The sequence below is a fragment of the Carassius gibelio genome, chromosome B3 (genome assembly GCF_023724105.1).
Source record: "Carassius gibelio isolate Cgi1373 ecotype wild population from Czech Republic chromosome B3, carGib1.2-hapl.c, whole genome shotgun sequence".
Taxonomy (NCBI): Eukaryota; Metazoa; Chordata; class Actinopteri; order Cypriniformes; family Cyprinidae; genus Carassius; species Carassius gibelio.
In genome coordinates this window covers 15,122,103-15,142,416 of record NC_068398.1, presented here as the reverse complement: position 1 = coordinate 15,142,416, position 20,314 = coordinate 15,122,103, and the positions used below count along the sequence as shown (strand labels likewise).

Sequence of the window (20,314 nt, the reverse complement as noted above, 5' to 3'; positions counted from 1 at the left end):
AATGGGCATTCAGTACTGGACACAAGTGTTTTTCCCTTGAGTGCAAATGATTCATTCTGGAATCACATTACGACATCATGACAAATATGATTGGCTGATGACACCACAAGATTGCACACAGTCCCAAGCCATTTAAAGGGGTCATATGATGCGATTTCAAGTTTTCCTTTCTCTTTGGTGTTACAAGCTCTTGGTGCATGAAGAAGGTCTGTTAAGTTGCAAAAGACTAAAGTCTCAAACCCCAAAAAATATTCTTTATAAAAAGTTAAGAGTCATTCACAACCCCCTAACACGCCTCCATACAGTATGTGTACGTCACTGTATCAGAAGATTTGCACGCAAAGAAAATGGCTCGTTTGTAATGGGTTTTATTGTTTTTGTCTTGTCTTGCCCTTGTTCTAACCGGGACATGCATTACAATATGATGAGGGGCATAACATTTCCGTCAGAGGCTTGAGGCATTGGGACAATCACAACACACTGGATAGCTGGCCAATCAGAGCACACCTGGCTTTTCAGACCGATGAGCTTTGTAAAAAACAATGTGTTTTACAAAGGTTGGGGGGGGGGGGGGTAAAGGAGAAACAATAATGTACAGTATGTGAAAATCATTTGTTTGTTTTTTTAACCTTAAACCGCATAAACACAATGCATTACACCAAATACACAAAATAATGTTCTTTTTAGCAACATCATATGATCCCTTTAAAAATAACTTTAAAAGAAGTTATGGTATGTGATAAAGTTAAATTCTGTTTGAAACTGCTCCAACAAGTAGCAACAATGGTAAAACATCTTTATATAATAAAAAAAGGGAAAATTAAGTTAACTGTGAAGATTTAATAAGACCAGTATTTGATCATTTACATCGAGCTGAATAGACATAATTAAACGATTTACATATTAATAGCTTTAAGGACAATCATAAAGCTGTATCTAAAAGTCTGTGCCTGAAATTTACATAACACATTCATCAGTTAGAAAAACTTATTTGTATTGGGAAAATCCTATGTTAATCCTGTATTAACTTTCTGCTGACTAAATAGCATAAATAAAGCCGTTTTATGTAAGTTCAACTCACATGGTTCAATAAAAGTTCAATAAAAATACTAAAATAACCCAGTGGCCTTTAAGCATTTTTATTTATTTATTGCACATTATTACATTCATGAAACTAGTATGCAACGATTTGGTGCCTTATTCTACTTGTTTGGTGCAGACCCTTTAGTCACCTGCTTCCTTACTTGTGCTGGACAGGAAATTCCAGGAGAAGAGCAACTATACTTTGTTAAGGATGCAGAGCGTTTCCTGGAAACATTTGGCTGGTCTGACTGCCCAATCTTAGGTGCAATCAGCTGGACCTGTGGCAGTTTTGAGGGAGAAGTAGGACCATTTGGTGCAGGGACTGTGCGAGGGGGTCTTTGTGTTGACCTAACTGGAGCAACTCCTCCTGGAGACAATTTTTCAGGAGAAGGAGATGATGTAATGCTGGGCTTATTCTGCCCCAATGGTTTTCCAAATGGGTGTATATGCATGCCAGCTTTAGGAGCTTGAAGCCCAAATGAACGATTGCTAGTGTCAGCTTTGCTGATGGGTAACTTAGTTAACCCTCCTCTTGCTTGAATAGGAATTCTGGATGTTGGTTGATGTGGTTGCTAGGATGAAGGACAGATCATTAGTTAATGATATTTTTCTTAATCCAATTTTCGAAACTAGTTTTTTGTTCATGGTAGTACAATAAGAAACTCTTACCTTCCTAACCAGACACTCCAGCTTGGGTTTGGCCTCTGGCAGGTTCTTGTTCATCTGATTTGAACAAATATGTTCCCCTTCTTGTTTCTCATCAATCAGCGCTGTCGGGTGACACATTTTCTTTCTATGCCTACTGTAAACATCATGAACAAGCTTATTCTCTTTAGATTTTCTACAATTTATAGTCTTTGGTTCTATAGGCTCAGTTTTGCTCATTTTTGTTTGATTTCTCAGTGCAGGTCCTATGGGTTCAGAATAGTTCAGCTCTGTCTCCTGAGAGTCTGAATCCTCTAATATCAGCAGCTCAATGGTTTCAAACTGTTCTGGTACTTTCTCTTGAAGATTGTGGTCCTCGGATTTCCTCTTTAACACAGCCGGACTGACTTCATCACTCTGGAGTTTTAAATGCTCATTCACATGCTCTTCGGATTTAAGGTTGAGTGGATGATTTGATCCAGAATCTAAATCAGTCGATGGGTTTTGCAGTTCTTCACTCTTAGGGAACTCGATGGACTTTGTTGCCTTGGTCTTCTCTGGAATTACAGGAGTTACATCTGCTTTATCTTGCAGTGTTGAGCTCCTAAATGCATTGTCTGTTAACAACTGTGGGTTAGCATTCACCTTTGAAGGTTTGAGCATTAAATCTGGACTTTCCCCAGACTGAGAGTCATGTAGTGGTGGTTTAGTGGTAGTCTCAGATAACTGGAAACACTGTCCCTTACATATCAAATCTAGACTTACCTCAGGTTGAAAGCCCTGCAGGGGTGGTTTTTCAGTTTTCTCAGCTATTTTACAGGTTTTGGAAGTTGCAGCTGATGTTTTGATGCCTGCAGATAAGTAACTGAAAACAATACTGCAAGATCTTTTTAAAAGTTTGGGAATAAACAAGTTCTGTTTATTAGCCAAGTCTGTAGCGTCTTGAGCTGGGGATGAATTTGAACAAGGAACTTCCTGCTCTCTGTCACTGTTTTGGATCGAATTGTGCAAATATTCTTTTTTAATTTCAGGCAAAAAGACATCTCCTACAGACCTAAAGTCAGCACCAGGGCTAAAACACTCATAGTATTCATCAGACAATGAAGAGATGCTGGAGCCAAAGTTAGACGTCTGTGTACCTTTCCAGCCATTTTGGTTTGTGTCTGGATTAGTATCGCTGTGGTCTTGAGTGGCAACATCATTTATGACTTGGTCATCTTGGCTTTGCTTAACAGAAGGAGTGTCTATGAGGGCAAATGAGTCATGATGACTTTTGTTGGGCATCGCTGATGATGATGATTTCAAGTCAAGATCCTCTGAGGTTTGGGCAGGACATTTTGGAGGTTGTAGATTGTCCAGAGCTTGCTTTGTATCTTTATCGTCTTGAGCCAAAGATGAAATTGTACTAGGAATGTCTTTTTCTTTAATAGTGCTTTTGCTCTGCAAAGATATAGAGTCCACCTCTTTTTCCATCACACATAGTTCCTCTTTATTTACTTTCTTACAGGCAAGCACATGCACTCTTTCCAGCTTCTCAAAAGGCGAGATAACTGTCTCATTCCGGCTGCTTCTTTGATGTTGATTTGGATCAAAACACTTCTGCGCTTCACCTGATGTTTGTTTCTGAGCTGGAGCTTCAGGAAAAGAGGGAGTTTGGGATATGGGTCCAGGACAAGCCCTCAGATATAAAGACTCCTTTGCCTCAAGAAAAGGATCCTTGAATCGGATGGCTTGAGACACTTCAAAGAGTTCTGAACGCATTAGGTGAGCTTGCAATGGCTTGCTGGAGTCTCTTATGTTAATGAAACCAATGACATCACTCGGCGGGTCAGGATCCGGCCAGGTCGGCACATAATTGATCATGTTCGCCTTTTCCAGGTTGAACAGTCCCGGGTGAACCGGTGGCACCACTGTTGTCTCTTTCATTTGTTTGATGACTTCCGTCTGATTCTTGGAAGTGCTGTTCTTGGCACTTGTCTGGTTAGATGTAGGTCCGTTGGTAGTGAATGCACAGTTGGAGACAAGAGTGTATTTTGGATTAATGAGCTTGAGTGCTGTGGTGGCTGAGGGGAGTAGAATGGGTACCACTTTAGGGAGGAACTCAGGTTCAGGCTCATTGCTCAGATTAATCTTGCTCAGACACACTCCATTAGACATCATGTACATATCCTGAAACAATAAGTCAAATGTGTCGACTGCTTGGCCAGTGAGAACTGTGATGAGGTTTCTGTCCAGTCTAGAGGCAGACCATGTGAAACTAAAAGTAAAGAAAACATTTTTATTTGGAATTACTACTTTAACTGATGTATTTATTGATGTATGTAATAGAATCATAAATAAGGCTGGATCTAATCATGATAAACTGGGTTGCCCAGACTTACCTATATGACCCTGAGACTGCTTTGTCTCCGTCAATAAACATGAACTTCTGGCTTTGGCTTCCACACACTCTCTTTGAGAATCGACTGAAAAATTCTGCCCCTCTAATGCTGCGCACTCTCAAGTTCTAATGGAAAAAAGTTCAGCATGTTTGGTTGTGTGGATGAAAAAAAAAAATATATATATATATATATTTAATATATATATATATATATTTAATATATATATATATATATATATATATATATATATATATATATATATATATATATATATATATATATATATATATATATATATCTTTACTGCCTGAAGGAATGAGAGACCAATGAAATTTGTCAATTTATTAAGAGGGTTTTATGTGTACCAAAAGGGTTTACTGACCCAGATGACCTATTAGAGTCTGCAAATGCTTTTTATTTTTAAGACATAGATTCTGACACACTCTGTTTATGCCAGTGAGCCTGACCAAAAGTGAGTGACTTGATTACATTAAAATGTCTAGTAGTATATGACAACGTAAAAACAAATAACAGACAGATCATATGTCACATATGTAATGTCTTAACACATTGATGGTTATCTGAAATTACACTGAGCCTGTTGTGGTCATCGGTTTTCATCACTTTTCACACATCAGTACTGTATTTTCATTCTGTGAGTGAACAGAACTCTTAACTATCCACCAAGTATTTGTAGTGCCTTTAGGTCATAGACAGACATTATTATCTCTATTCAGGTCAAGTGATGTACATGAAGAACATCTAAATAGATTATAGTAAATGTACATTTTGTGAAAAAAAAGTCTTCTGTTGTATATAAACACTAAATACATTTAATTTCTTTCTAACAATTCCCTCACTATCACGGATAAAGTTAAAGATTCTCTGTTATTTAAAAAATGTGTTGCAAAACTACCTATCATCAGCTGAAATCTGTTTCTGTCTCTAAACACAAGTGCTCACAGTTGCCTCAGGCTTTCTGGAAAATTAGACTTTCTGATTCTGAGTACTGAACGTCCCAAACGCTATCTCTCAGTAAGTTGCTCCTGCTCATTAAACTGCAGGCTTTTAATAAATCTGATGTGTCTTTTCTGCTAATAACTCGTTAATGAATCATCTTAAATTGCAACTGTTTAAAGTATTAATGTGTTTAAAGTATTTGTGACATGCCTTGAGGTGTCCTGTGTGCATGCCTGCTTTCTCACACATTCTCAGGAAGTGCTTCACTCCGGTGGTCTCCAACACAATGTAAACAGAAACTTTCCGTTTGTAGCTTGCATCCAGGAGATCTTTGAAGATGTCAATGTCTGTGAACAAGTCCATGGCAATTGCAATAACCTGCAAAGGGACAGGTATTAATGAAAACTTGGTACAAACAACACTGTTTAATGATAATGCATGTGCACAGATAAAAATAAATAAATAAATAAAACAATTCCAAGTAACTAGAGCCAACAGATCTGGAAAAGTGCATGGGAAACTGAGGGCTATTCAAAAAAACACTCTGGGACTATTCAATAAAGAAAATATCTTCATTTATAAATTATATGACCATCATAATAATTTGAATGAATCAAACAATTCATGGAATTTGAAAGTGTATTTTGCTTTAATGCACCAGTATTCAAGCTGTATGATGTTTGTGTAAACCTGATGATCATGTTCTCCAGCATGATTTAAAAGAAATATATATATATATTAGTTTTTTTAGATTTTGAGCCTCAGTGGAAGGAAGATCTGATCTTTTGTCAAGTCCACATGGTAATTTCCCATGACATTAAATTTACATTTTTCAAGATCTGAAAACTTTCATCAAAATGTCTTAATGATTTAAATTATATGAATAATCTCAAAATTATATAAAGGGCCTATATTAAACGTTTTACAATTTTACATTTTAATTCTAAAAGTCCAAAGTGCCAGCAGTGCCCAGCCCTACACTCAGAAAAAGAAAGAAAAAAAAGTACAAAAGCTGTCACTGGGGTGGTACCTTTTCAAAAAGTGCTAAAATGTTCCTTTAAGGTATAAATATGTGTCCTTTAAGTACAAAGATGAACCTTTTAATAGGGTACTGCCACACATTGACCACTGTTTTTATACTTTTTTTCTGAGAGTGAACAGCTCAGAGCTCTGGCTGTTTTTTGAGCTTGAGAACACGTGTAGATCTCGACACTGGACTTTGGTCAGTCAGTGTCTTATTCACTGGAGGTGAGTCACAACAAAAATAATAAAATCATAATAATACATCACATTGACAGCGTTGGAAAGTAACTAGTTACATGTAACAGGGTTACGTTATTATAAAATATATGTAACTGTAAATCGTTACAGTAACGAAGAAAAAAAAGTGTCATTAAATTAGTCACTTATAAAAATGAATCATTACGAAGGAGGTTACATCTAAATGTTTATTGTATTAATACTTACTATTTCTTGTTACGCCTCTTACTCTGATTTTAACCTCAGAACGGTCTCAGTTAAAGTAAAAAGTGCTTTGAAATTAAATTATGAATCATAATTCAAGTTGAAGGATTCTGAAAGTCTGTCAGTACTCAGTGTTAACCCTGCCTGCTTTAAATATTTGAAAATGATTAACAGTTGAAAACATTCCTTAGAATTTTAGAAAAGTAATAAAATGTAATCAGTTACATTGTTTAATAAAGTAGGCTAATTGAGATAGTTACACAATTTATTAGTTTTTAAAAAGGGAAACTTGTAATCTGTAAGCTACTACACTTCTAAAGTAACCTTCCCAACACTGCACATTCATCCCCTACCTTTTGTGCTTGGGAGATCATTTTTCTAACGACCTCTTTGATATGTGACTGCCCCTCATAAGGGGGCTGAGTGTACACTTGAGCTCGAGTGACTCCGCGGTAGGACGCTCGGTCCGGCCAGCCGATGTCCAGCAGCGGGATGGAGCGGTCCGAGCGGTCAGGCCAGTACTGAAGGGACATGTCCTCCCCATCACTGTCCCCCAGCAGCAGCTCAGCGCTATCATCAGGGGAGCCCGGGCTGTACACCTCCACGGTGCTGAGGATCCTCTCAACTTCGAGGTCCGAGAGAAAGCAGCGGATGTTGTGTGTTTTGATGTAGTCCTCATAAGCGTCCCGTCCCTCGTGTATGAGTGTCTCCAGCGCGAGTCTCTGCTGCTCGCTGTAGAAGAACTCCGGCTTGGACTCGTTAGTGCGCAAGTTGATGTGATTGTCATCTAGACACTGAACCTGTGACAGTGCCATTACTTGAACTCGGAGCTATTTTTAACAGCATTTAAAATGTATTTGCGTATAATTGACCATTTGGGCTACTTAATCTATTTATTATTATTATTATTATTATTATTATTATTATTATTATTATTATTATTATTATTTTAAAGGCACACGCGTACAGTGTAAGATCCGGTTCACTCGCCTCTGCTCATCAGTTGATCCTGTCAGGAGTGTGTTCACGCACAGATGCAAGAGCAGGTAAACGTGCACACCTTAGTCACGTGACTCACTGTCAACCAATGGTAAGAGAAACTCACACTTCATGATGCTATTCAACTTGAGTTGTCTATTGGGAACGTTTCCCCAGTTTGAAGGACGAAATGAGAGGATATGTCGTGCTAGACGTGTATTATAGGTAGACCACCCCGCCACTCCCACACTGTTTTTCCCATAAAAAAGGAAAGATACATTTTTATTGTAACTATGGACTTCGCTGACATGAGTGATGTAGAAGTGTTCACCATGAAGCTCACACTTACGATGTAACTGAGAGAAAACTCATTTCATAGTAAATTATCTAATTTTCAGAATAAAGAAAAAATATATATAAATAGGGATGGGTTGGGTAAAATGCCCTCAATGGACATAACTTAATTTCTGTAGTTATGTTGTGATCAGCAAATCCTTTTCCCATCAAATGATTTCTAACTAGTTGGTTTCATAAAAAAAATATTTATATTTAAAAATGACCTCAGATTAGCCAGTTAGCAAGAATTTTGTTTTCTTTTGGCCATAAGTGACCTGGAATTATTGTTTCAGAAACAAAGCTTTTTTTCCGAGCTTCACTGTTCTGCAGTTCGAAGTAGATGTGTAACAGCTATTAAAACATATGTATCAAGAAAGTGATTAGTGTTTTTGATATGTGTTATTTGTGATGTGTAAAAAAAATTAATTCTTAAAAGTTTCTAAAAAAGGGTCCCACAGCTACAGGCAAACTGGACAACATTGTAGTCCAAATGTAGCAACAAACTTATATTTTTGTATGTAATTTAAGCTGTAAAAAAATATTCATGTAACCACGGATTTACTCATAAATAAATAAGCAATATTCTAAAATCCAGATAAAACCCATGGATGAAAAATCTCCCTTCAGTTTTAGGAATCAATTTTACTTTGCAACACGTCAGAATTTCAGATAAGGGAGGTATGAAATGATCTGGAATGAGCTTGATCATTTTGTATCAACTTCAGTCATTTGCTGGCTTGACCCAACCATATTACACCCTAACTGAACATGACTGACATGTACACACTATTGTATTAATATTCATATATTTTTAATCATCATGGTGGTAACATTTACATCATCAAAAGAAAATAAGACATCGACAGTTATAAAACAATATATACAGTACACAGAAAAAAGTGCAATAAATATAGCAATTGATTAAAGACTTTTTTTTAGTTAATATCCAAATTTGTAAGCAAAGTGCAGTGAAGATATTGTGTTAATACAATTCAAAATCTCCTTTTGCATTTTAATGCACCAGAGTATGCTCAGAGACTTTTTATTTATATATTTATTTGAATTTTTTAATGGTGCTTAATAGTTTTCTGAAAAAAGGTGTCATCTTAGTGTCAACAGCATGGTTTTGCTTTAGTAACTGTGGCAGAGTAAGTTCATTACTGTCTGTTTGCAAAGTCATGTTCAAACTTCCTCAGCTTGATCATTCCCGTTGTATTAAACCAATAAAAGATGCTAACAATCTGGTATACTGGTGTGTACACACAGTGTTGTTATTGTCCTTCAGAGCGATAGGTGGGCTGGACGTACTCAGGGGGGAAAAAGCCCACACGGCCACGGCAGCGACCTTTCCAGCGCTGAGAATCGGAGCAGTCCAGCAGGTCTATGACATCACCCCGCTGGAAGTGCAGCTGGGAGTTGTGCTCCGGGTTGAAGTCAAACAGGGCTTGTGCTTCATGGGGCCTCTGATGGGAAACGATAACAGACAAAGGTCATTATTGTTGTGCCTGCCTTTACATTTTCCACATTTAGGTCCATTTTGACGTAGTACTTTACGTGCCTCATCATTACAATCACACCTGAGATATTGTTTGTAGTTTAAGTTTATTTTTGCTGACGTGGATGACATGTCATTTGGAAAATTGGCAATCTGGTAATTTATATGGAAAGTGTGCTTGAAAAGCCTGACAAGGTTTCTGAACATGGTGTACTCAAAGTATGCATTTCTGACAGCCCTGAGTACAAGAATCTTAATAAGAACCTTTTTTTTTCTTTTGATGTTTGGTAAAAAAAAAGAAAAAAGAAGCTATTTACAATTCAGCAGACATTTAAAAAGCATTTAAATATGAAAATTAAATTGCTGTTGTCAAAAACGTTCAGCTAAGTAAGTGTTAATTACCTTTGGAGTCTCCCTCAGAAATACAGTCCTTTCCCTTGCAATGCTGTTAGTCTTGTAGAAGTCCACAAGCTGATTTAAGGAAGGGAAGATCTCCTCCCAAATGAAGTAGTAGCCATTTCTGTCCTTTAACACCTTGAAATGCTGTACATGATCCCCGTAGCTGTTCAGAGGAGACACAACAGTACAGAATATCAGAGCATTTACTGAATAAGCCCTTTAGGATTTAATAGAGTGACCCCAAAAATCAGGTCACTTAAGTCACTCTTAAAGGTGCAGTGTGTCACCAGTGGCTCCAAACAGAACTGCAATAATGATTTTCCAAACCAGTGTTATTTTAGTTTCATATATTTGTACTATTGCAGTTTTTATAATTATTTTTAATTAGCTTTTACTTTTACAGTTTCAGGTTTCATGCTTTTGTCATTTTAATATCATACATATATATATATATATATATATATATATATATATATATATATATATATATATATATATATATATATATATATATATATACTGTATATATATAAATAGCTTTATTTTTGTTCACGTTAAATAATTTTAGTGCTTAACCTAAACTTATTGTAGTTAGTTGCAAATGCAACATTTATTAAATTTAGTTTTAAGAGTTTTATTTTATTTCAGCCTTATTTTAATTAATGAAAACATTTCAGTTTTAGTTAATAATAACAAAAACATCGTTTCCGATCTGCCATGCTTGTGTCTAGATTGTAGATACCAACTATGTATGTCAGCAGAACAAAGATTCTGCTATGATCAGTGATTTCAGTTCTGTTTTGGGCCACAAAACCAAATTACTTTAAAAATGCATAAATATCCCTGCATGGAAATATCAAACAAATCAGTTCTTGAAAAAAAAAAGCATGCACGCACACACACACACCTACACACACACACACACACACACACACTATTAAACCAAAACACTTCAAAGAAAGAATTTGCTGGTTTTTAAATAATCATGACAGGTTTAAAACAGTAAGGTTCAAAACATCCTCTCTGCGCTGTTTTATTTTTACATTTTAGGATCTGTAAACAGCTGTACTCAGTGCAGGCCAAACATTTAGTCAGCATGTCTTCTAAATAAAGTTTTGATGTTTCTTTGGTTGCGTTAGCGTATAAATCTCCTAGACATCTTTAAGAAATCCTGCAAATATTCTATTCAAAGCCGTGATAACGTTTAAATAATTCAGTGTTTGAAACAGCAAACTTTCTTTCAACAGTATGACGAAGGCATGTCTAAAAATGAATTGCGCTTTATGAATATTAATAAGATCTTGATATTCCAGAGTAAAGTAGATCAAAGGTACGAGCGTGAGTCATCCCATCATTTTTTTGTGCATTCACAATGATACCCATCTCTCTGCTTTCTGCAGCGCAGCAATGATAAAATCCATTCGCCACTCAGTTTACCTGAAAACCAAGTGCCAAGACTTGCTCATTCTAAGAAAGTGAAAAAGCGTTATGTTTGAGAACTTGCATTTCAATAAACCTAAAAGCTTGTGACTCTCAGTGTGAAATATCGTACTTCCCCCAAAGCTTCCTGAAAGTCGGTAGTTGCTTCAGTGCTATTTATGAACTGATTATAGTCACAAGCACAGTTGAGTCACAAGTCCAGCCAGAACAGAAATAAAGTCTAGCATGATATGCTGGTGGTGAGGTTTAGGCCATGGGTGAGGACAGAAGCTGTAATTAAATATTGATGTGAATGATTTGGTGGTTCGTCAGCAAAAGCTGTCATTTCTCATAGCCGTCAGTGCCATTAACAGCTGGCCTACATTAAGTGCTTAAACCTTCAAAGCTGTTGTGGTTTGTAGCAAGGCAGGTACATATTGCATCTTGTGTTGAGGTAACAGCAAATGGCTGTGGTGTGTTGCATTGTCTACAGCTAGCTGCTGCTATAAAGCTATTTCTTTTGAATTACTGCGATTGACAGTTTAATCATTTTATCTAGTGAACAGATCCAGACAAGCTTTTGCTCTCTAATGCAGGATTACCTGCTTGCTGGCATTCTCGCCTTTCACTGAAGATGATTGATAGGCTGATGCTAATGATCTTTTGTCATCATTAGCAACATAATGAATCCACTCGGTGAGAAAAAAAATTAAAAAGACATAGGTTGTTCTGGATGGTTACCAGGGTGTTGCTAGGTGGTTTCTTACACTATAGCAAGTCTTGTGACTGCTGAAGTGTTCAAAGTAGTTTTAACGTATTGCTTAGTGGCTGCTAGCCGGGTAAAACTGTCCAATCACTTAGAAATAAATTAGCACTTTGAAACTTTTCAACAAAACCCACTTTTTTAAAGCATCATGTATGTATTACAAATAGTGAAGGACAAGTTTTACTAAGAGTGAAGCGTTTAATACTCAGGATTAGGAATGTTTGCTTTTGCAGTTGTGAACTAATGTATATACTTTAATATGCATAGAAGAATTTCATTGCAGTGGTCATGCCATTCAAGCTAAACATGGTTTTGTTGGCAAGTCAGTCAGTGTCCCAGTTTAAGACGGAGCAGATGATATGTCACCGCTGAGTTATCTTCTTCACCGATCTTCATTCAGCCAAGCAGAGTGCCCAGACCTGTGGCACTGAGCCAGGTGAGACAGACTGCACCTCCTTTGTACTCTCGGAAAAAAGGTACAAAGCTGTCACTGCGGTGGTACCCTGAGGTCTAAAATCTAAAAGGTACATTTTTGTACTTTATTAACCCCTAAATGGTACCCATTATTTGTAGTTTAAAGTTAGTACGTTTTCAAATGGTATGACCCCCGTGACAAACTTTAAAGCTGAAATCATACAAACATCGGAAACAATGTTTATAAAATATTTGTTTTTAAGTTACATTTGCATGCATTTAATGTGTGTTTAATGAACACTAAAGAATGCTGGGTTGTTTCAACTCAAATTCAGGTCAAATAAAGACAAACCCAACTGTTATATAATTATTTTTTGTATTATTTCTTTTATCCCAATAGTTGGCATTTTTTTTGACGAGTGGTTTCCTGCACAAACAACTTATGCTAAAAATACACTACTATTAAAAAGTATGAAGTGGGTAACATTTAATGTTTTCAAAATTATTTTATGCTCACTATGAGGCTACATTTATATAGGGTAAAAAATAAGGTGTAAACTGTAATATTGTGAAATATTATTACAAATCAAAACGTTTCTATTTTAATGTATTTTAAAATGTAATCTCACCACCTTGGAATTATATATATTTTTTTTCAAAATGTATAGTTCCAAGGCAGTGATTTATTTCTGTGATGGCAAAACTGAATTTTTAGCATCTATTACTCCAGGTGTCAGTCTCGCATGATAATTCAGAAATCATTTGAATATACATTTTGTAGCATTAAAAGTATATTTTACTGTCACATTAGAGCAATTTAATGCATCCTTACCCAATATAAGTATTCATTTCTCAAAAAAATCACCCAAACTGTGTATAATTGCTAGTTTCTATGAAAGATATTACAAAATGATTTGTGTATATATCAATGTACATTTTCCCAGGATTTTAAGAATTTACTATAAAAAAAATATAAAAACTGCTTTCTAAATTAATATTGAAATCAATGCAGGCTTCACGCTTGAGTTGCCAACCAGCACTCAGCATAAATTGTCTTTTAAACATGCCTTGCACAATAATAATGAAATAAATAAAAAAACACTTGGGGTATTTAGAGCATGTTAAGGATTATGCTGAAACCGCAAAAGAGGAAGCTGTCATGGCCAGACATTTAAGATATCTGAAAATCCCAGGATATCTTCTTTAAAATGGTGGCTTACGGTCTCAAAGAAAAACTGGAACATGAGTACTGTGGAAAATAAAACTATCAGAGCATCTGAGGTTTCTTAGGGTCTCTTCCCATTAACCCAGTTCAAATCTGGATGCCATTGGATATTAATGGCCAAAGTTATCAAATATTCACTAAATCAGAGGCATTCACATTGCTTATTTTGCACTATGAGCTTGATTTGACATTTTCCAGAATTTATGCTCATCAAACTCAAATGCCAGAGTTAGATTTCATCGATCACACCTGTGTCAGTCGGTATCCAGAGACAGCAGTCTCTCAAGGAATGCATCCAGAGCTGCGTCACACATGAGCCCTGGACCTGCAGACCAGCTGCCAATTCTGCTCTTCATAGTGTGCTGTGCAGTCATTTAATTTCACAATAACCCAAGCCGGTGCTTCCACACCTGAGGCCAGCCCTCACTCAAGACAGCACCGCTGATTATCCCAGCCAGCTCGTTAGCGGGATCCCAGACAGACTTGTGCTCTACCATCCAAACCCAGCTCAGCCATCAAGAAGTGGATGGTAACGAGCCAGTCAGAATAATAATGTGATTCCAGCGCCAGCGCACTTGATGAATTTTAAATGAAATCTCTGCTCCGACGTAATAGCTTTCTGATGCTCTCATTTTCAGACAACTTCATGGTACATTTTCTTAAGCAGCAGAGGATATTGGTGTCCTTTGCTAAGTAGGTCAGATGGGTTTTGATGGACCCTACAGTTTTTCCTCATTATGCAACTTCTAGTTCTGCTTTTAAGAGGCATGTAGCAAACAACAAATTACAATGACCCCAACAGCGGTGGGGGCTTACGGCAGACTGTAGGTCAGGAAGGCTGGGATGTGTCTTACCTCACCGACATGGAGAATTCTCCAGGTGCACTCTCACTCTCTCTTACTAAGAAGCTTCCACACTCCTGCTGGCGCAGACGAGTCTCGGCCATTTGTCTGGAGATACGGCCCGAGAACCATCTGTGGGCGAGATAGAGGGGCACAGCAGCACTATTAGACATTGTATCTATGTTTTTATACAGTTAATACTATGTGGATAACTACTGGCAAACTAGAGGAAATTTCTGTTTAACAACGGTTTCTCTTTCATTGCTCAGTGGTGTTTCTGCTAAAAATCTTTATAAACAAAGAAGTTGTAAAATAATTACTTTTTTTTTGTTGATGATGATTTGAAAGAAGTCTCTTATCCTCACCAAGGCTGCATTTATTGGTAACAAAATTAAGTAAAAACAGTAATATTGTGTAATATGATTCATTTTAAAACAACTGTTTTATTTGAGTATTTGAAATGTAAAAAAAATTCCAGTGATGATGACAAAGCTGTATTTTCAGCATCATTACTCCAGTCGTCAGTGTCCCATTCTGAACATCCACCAGAAATTATTCTGATATGCAGATCGGGTTTTTTATTCACACTCTTTTTAACACTTTATACAAAACAGGTTTAGTCAAAGCAGCTTTAACAGTGTCAAACAGGAAAACACTAATGCAAGAGGACAATAACAAAGAGTGATGTCATCACTTCTAATAGTGTCTGTGCAATCAGTCAAGCTTCACCAACTAAGCAAAGCAACAGTGACAAGGAACCAAAACTCCATCGGTGACAGAAAGGGATATAAAAAAATGATGTTCAGTTATTCTTGGAAAAAGTTCAAACAGCATGCATTTGAAATATAAATCTTTTGTAACATTATAAATGTAGTTAATGTCACTTTTGATCAATTTAAGACCAGATTCCTTGCTGAATAAAAATATTTACATCTTAATCAGTCAATCAATCTTACTCCAAAGTTTTGAATGGTTGTGTATCCTGGTTTCCACAAAAATGTCAATTTTAAAATTATAAGAATTTTTTTTTTTTTTTTACTGAGTGTGTATGTTTACATTGCATACTGCGTATACGGACACCCCATAGCTATAAATTAATGTAAAAAAATCAAACAAAATATAACAGCTCAAATATTTTGTTCCTGGAAGATTTTTCTTTGAGAATTATTTGAGTTTATACTGACATATATGATAAAACACGTTGGTATAATAGCAGCGCTTTGAGTCTTTTTCTCAGAAGAACCATCCGAGAAGCAGGAGACTGTTTAATCTCAATGAGACAATTCTCACATGTGCTCTTTTTCCTGCGACCATTCTGATCTAGTGTGTGTGAATCAAGACTAGACTCACCAATGTGAAATCAATACTTTACAAGGTTTACAGATAATAAAATTGTACTTACGTGTGCGGCCTTACGATGATATAGTTTTTAGGTACATAGCCCTTCCTGTTCACCAACTCTGCTGTGTACCAGTTAGGATCATCTTCCATATTAGTGATCTAGTAGATGAAAAGACCATAAGCGAATCATATCATCCAGCAAGCAAATAAACCAACACAAAACCGCTCTTACCTTGAGTACATCTCCCTTCTGGAAACTGAGCTCGTCACTTTCCGTGGCAAAAAAGTTGTAAAGGGCTACTGCTTCCATCCTGAGCTGGAGGTGAAGCCAGATCCCAGAAGATCAATGTGTGTAGACGTCCCAACACAGCAACAGAACACAGAAGAGAAGAAAGGGTGAGCCCAGAGAGCATCCACACTGAAACAGCTCACTGTCAAGCACTGCACCGAGATAAATGAACCGAGAGAACGAGCATGAGAATGTGTGTGGGTCTAACAGAGAGAGAGAGAAGCATGTGGGAGGGAGGCAGGGGTGGCGGTTCCTGTCTCAGTGTGCTCTAACAGAAGGAAATACAGCTGTGTGAGTAACAGGAAAGTTGAAAAAAATTATGGGAGGATGACGAAAAGAACAGCCTCTTGCGTATTACTTGCAAAGAACAACACATGTGTTTTCCTGACTGCTGTTTTATGAGCAGATCTGTCACAGAGCAAGTGTTAGTTTAGACTTTTCCTCAGATGTTACTAGCATATCATTGTCTGGAAATAGCTGGAACTGAATCAAATCCGCTGAGGAGTTCATGTGAAAGAATTTATGATTCAAAGAACACATGTGTTTCAAAATGAGCAAACGTCCCCAGACCCGCGTGACTCACTGAATACCTCACAATGAACGTTTCTCTACTGGTGCTTCTGTTTAGCCCTGAAATGCACATCAACGCCCCATTTGTGGCTAGATATTTCACAAGAAATGCTCTTTTCTTTTGATATTCCTCAGTGAAAAGAATATTATTTTTGCACATAGTAGAAAACCTCTAGCTCTCATATGTTTTCATTTTCCATCTGTTAACTATATCTCCAATATCATATCAATGAACATATTTACATTTAGTAAGAAAGTAGATAGCAAGCTGTCAATCAGCAGATGCTTTTGCAAAGTGATTTACTGTTAATTGAGCAACCTGAGGTTGGGTACACACGTTCTCCCTCACATCTAAATTATCCTTAAAATGGATTTTGATTGACTAAACAATTGATTTTTTGATTGTATTTCACCCATACCAATTCTGGCTCTCATTTCAGAGGTTTAAAATACACTATTTTACTGTTAGATGTCACACTCGAGACATCATGATCAAATTCAAAGAGCCTGTCTTGGCATTGCCTATGCAAGAGGACCGTAATGGGACTCATTACGCACACAGACAGTCATTATTGCTGTTTGAGCTGATGTTATGAATGCTCCCCAAGGCAGAGAGTTGCTGTTTACAAATTCCCTTTCAGAACATTTGAAGTTTAGCTGTAAAGAAAGAAAGTTACTTCATGAATTATCCCTTAAATATGATAAACCTAGTGCACAGGTGCATCTCAATAAATTAGAATGTCGAGGAAAAGTTCATTTATGAAACTTGTGTATTAAATAAATTCAATGCACTCAGACTGAAGTAGTCTAAGTCTTTAGTTCTCTTAATTGTGATGATTTTTTATTTTTTGGTTTTATGAAGTATTCTAATTTGTTGAGATTAGACTGGTTTTTCTTAAATGTGAGCCAAAATCATCGCAATTACAAGTACCAAAGACTTGAAGCACCTGTATGTGTACACGCATAAAGGTCTAGTTAGGATGTCATCAGCACTCAACACAATATTTTCCATACCTTTAACTGTTACTTCGACTTGGAAACATTTTGCACCACAAAAGACAACCTGTGAATGAAACTTGCACCCAGATGTAGGATTGCACATGACAAACTGCTGGTGGTGTGAAGCCGCTGACAGAAAGTCAAGATGCTTATATAAAAAGAAACATTTCATTGTAGAATGCTCATTGTAGCATTAATTCCACTACTTATATTTGAGTTGGTGTGTGTTTTATGGATCTTAGTTAATGTAATTACATTATATATATATATATATACATATACATATATATGTATAGACACACATAATGTATGTTATGTATATCCGGAGAAACGCATACAACAATATAAAAATTATATGGGGGTGCAGAAAAAGAGCTTCCTGAGCATGAAACAAGGAAACCACAAACAGAGGGGCGTCTAGGTGACAGAGGGTGAAAAATATAGATGCACTGCAACCATCTCATACCTTGCAATTATTGCTCATATGACCCTGTGGCCTATGATTAATAACCACACCATTTACATTCTCATTTACAAAGAAGTTATGCACGCTATTCTTCACCAAAAAAAAAAAAAAGACTGGGGTGAACCTTTCTCCTAAACAGATACTTTAGGATAAAATAAAAAGTATAAACAAACATAAAAAATTCTGTCATCATTTATTTTGCCTTGTTGTTTCAAACCTGCATTACATGTTTGTTTGTCTTCTGTGGAAAAAAATATTAAGATATTTATTACAATATAACAAAAACTGTTTGGTTATTAACATTCTTCACAATTATCATACAGGTTTAGAGCAACATGAGTGGGAGTAAATGATGAAAGAATTTTCCCTTTTTCATGTGAACCATCATTAAAGGATGTATAAATAATTTGTAGTCATTGCAACTCTTACTGAATGAGGCATTTCTTACATTTAGCATATATTATGATCCACATTTATAAGCTATTATAATACAAATATTCATGTTGGACTGTAAATCCGAGTTGCATTGCTCATTATTATTCAGACCTTGTGCATAGTACCATTAGATAATGAAAATCACACTTACTCAACAAAAGAGACAAGATGAACGCCATACAATGTCTAGAAGTCATGCAAAGGAAACTATGCAGATTGGGAAACATTTCAACATTGCTAAATGGAAACTTCTGTTTTGCCTCACTGTAGGATGTCACTTGCAGACTGTATGCAGAAATAAATGCATGCATGCATCATGAAAGGGACCACACTGCTTCACCACACTGCTCTTTTAAGGTCAAAGACAGGATTTGAACACTTTTAGAGGAAAACAATGTTATTGTTTACCAGATATTGTAATTAATGAGATGATAAAAACTGATATGTAATAAACTGGAGTAAAAGTTAGAATTATTGTACGATTTAGAAGTCGTTTCACTTCACTTTCCCCAAAGAGGATTTATCATTGAACACGTCTAGTTCAGTACCATGACAAGGAAAACCTTCACCATGCTGCCCCTTACTGGTGAACTCGTGTTAATACTTCTCAATCTAGTCTAGCCGACCATAATACGTCAATGTATGCGTCACATTTCACTAAGAATTCTTCTTTGATGAGTTGAGCTGTGTGTGTCCAATGTTTTTTTTCCCAACAGTCAAATAAAAGATTCACATTGTAACACATATATTATGTTTGTTAGTAGTAAAATGGCATCATAGTTACTAAAAAGCGTCAAATTACGTTCATTCTAATGTTTCTAATGTTACATCTGAGTCCAAGTAAGTTCATAAACCTTGAGTGTCTTTTGTCTGTATTTGGTAATCGTCTGGTTTGACAGGGGAAACAGATTCTTTGTCTTTAAAGTCTGTCTAGTCAAAGAATGATCTAAATTGTATTAATTTATTGTATTTTTGTATTAATTTGGGGAAGTCGTGGCCTAGTGGTTAGAGAGTATGACTCCTAACCCAAAGGTTGTGGGTTTGAGTCTGAGACCGGCAATACCACGACTGAGGTGCCCTTGAGCAAGGCACCAAAGCCCAACTGCTCCCTGGGCACCGCAACATAAATGGCTGCCCTCTGCTCTGTGTGTGTGTGCGCGTGTGTGTGTGTGTGCGTGTGTGTGCGTGTGTGTGTGTGTGTGCACTTTGGATGTGTTAAATGCAGAGCATGAATTCTGCATATGGGTCACCATACTTGGCTGTGTCACGTCTCTTTCACTTTTTAAACCATTTGATGATAATTATTTTTATTATAAATTATTATTATTATTATTTATTTACTCATTCACTGGCTTACTTACTGTTATTTATTTCACCAAAATATAAGTTTCAAATATATTACCTACATAAAGATTAATGATAACTTCCACATCATCTGTCTGTTTTTTTAATCTGAAAAACATAGTAACCATATATATTTTAGTTTTCTCTAAAATACCACTTTTTACTAACAGTAAAACAGTAACTAAATGTAGCATGCAGTTGCCATTACTCTTATGTAATGTAATAAAATTAAATATATTAATAATTAAAATTATATATTATATTTATATATGTATATTATTATTTATGTTTTTTTTATTGCTTTACCTGATCAACCATAACCATGGTGTTTTGGTGGAAATTAGGCTATTTTACATTTTTTGCATAAATGAGGGAAACGTTGTTGAGTAATATTGTACTGTTATGAGTCGTCCACTCTGTACATCTTCCTCTGAGACAGAGCTATTATAAACACGATGAGAAC

The 20,314-nt window shown here is 36.3% G+C and overlaps 2 protein-coding genes across 2 annotated transcripts; both read right to left on the bottom strand.

Moving 5' to 3' along the window:
- Positions 1 to 343: 343 nt before the first annotated feature.
- fam83ga (family with sequence similarity 83 member Ga) lies at positions 344 to 7,730 on the bottom strand. The gene is made up of 5 exons (XM_052552869.1): positions 6,887 to 7,730; positions 5,280 to 5,447; positions 4,110 to 4,234; positions 1,753 to 3,985; positions 344 to 1,655 (listed from the first exon to the last, which is right to left on the bottom strand). Exons 1-5 carry the CDS (start codon positions 7,346 to 7,348, stop codon positions 1,203 to 1,205), a joined length of 3,441 nt encoding a protein of 1,146 aa, XP_052408829.1. The 5' UTR covers positions 7,349 to 7,730; the 3' UTR covers positions 344 to 1,202.
- A 906-nt stretch (positions 7,731 to 8,636) lies between these two features.
- grapa (GRB2 related adaptor protein a) lies at positions 8,637 to 16,309 on the bottom strand. Its single transcript, XM_052552871.1, has 5 exons — positions 15,981 to 16,309; positions 15,810 to 15,907; positions 14,420 to 14,539; positions 9,745 to 9,904; positions 8,637 to 9,310 (listed from the first exon to the last, which is right to left on the bottom strand). The coding sequence occupies exons 1-5, from the start codon at positions 16,056 to 16,058 to the stop codon at positions 9,119 to 9,121; spliced, it is 648 nt and encodes a 215-aa protein (XP_052408831.1). The 5' UTR covers positions 16,059 to 16,309; the 3' UTR covers positions 8,637 to 9,118.
- Between the last annotated feature and the right edge of the window lie 4,005 nt (positions 16,310 to 20,314).

Bases quoted from the DNA above. Each gene is read 5' to 3' on its own strand.
- fam83ga (XM_052552869.1), bottom strand. From the start codon at position 7,348: ATGGCACTGTCACAGGTTCAGTGTCTAGATGACAATCACATCAACTTG. The intron at 5,448-6,886 runs GTAGGGGATGAA...GTCCCTTTGCAG, and splicing joins TGATCTCCCAAGCACAAAAG to GTTATTGCAATTGCCATGGA. The intron at 4,235-5,279 runs GCATGTCACAAA...TTTTTCCATTAG, and splicing joins TGCACACAGGACACCTCAAG to AACTTGAGAGTGCGCAGCAT.
- grapa (XM_052552871.1), bottom strand. From the start codon at position 16,058: ATGGAAGCAGTAGCCCTTTACAACTTTTTTGCCACGGAAAGTGACGAG. The intron at 14,540-15,809 runs GTAAGTACAATT...TCTCGCCCACAG, and splicing joins ATCATCGTAAGGCCGCACAC to ATGGTTCTCGGGCCGTATCT. The intron at 9,311-9,744 runs GTAATTAACACT...GTTTCCCATCAG, and splicing joins TTCTGAGGGAGACTCCAAAG to AGGCCCCATGAAGCACAAGC.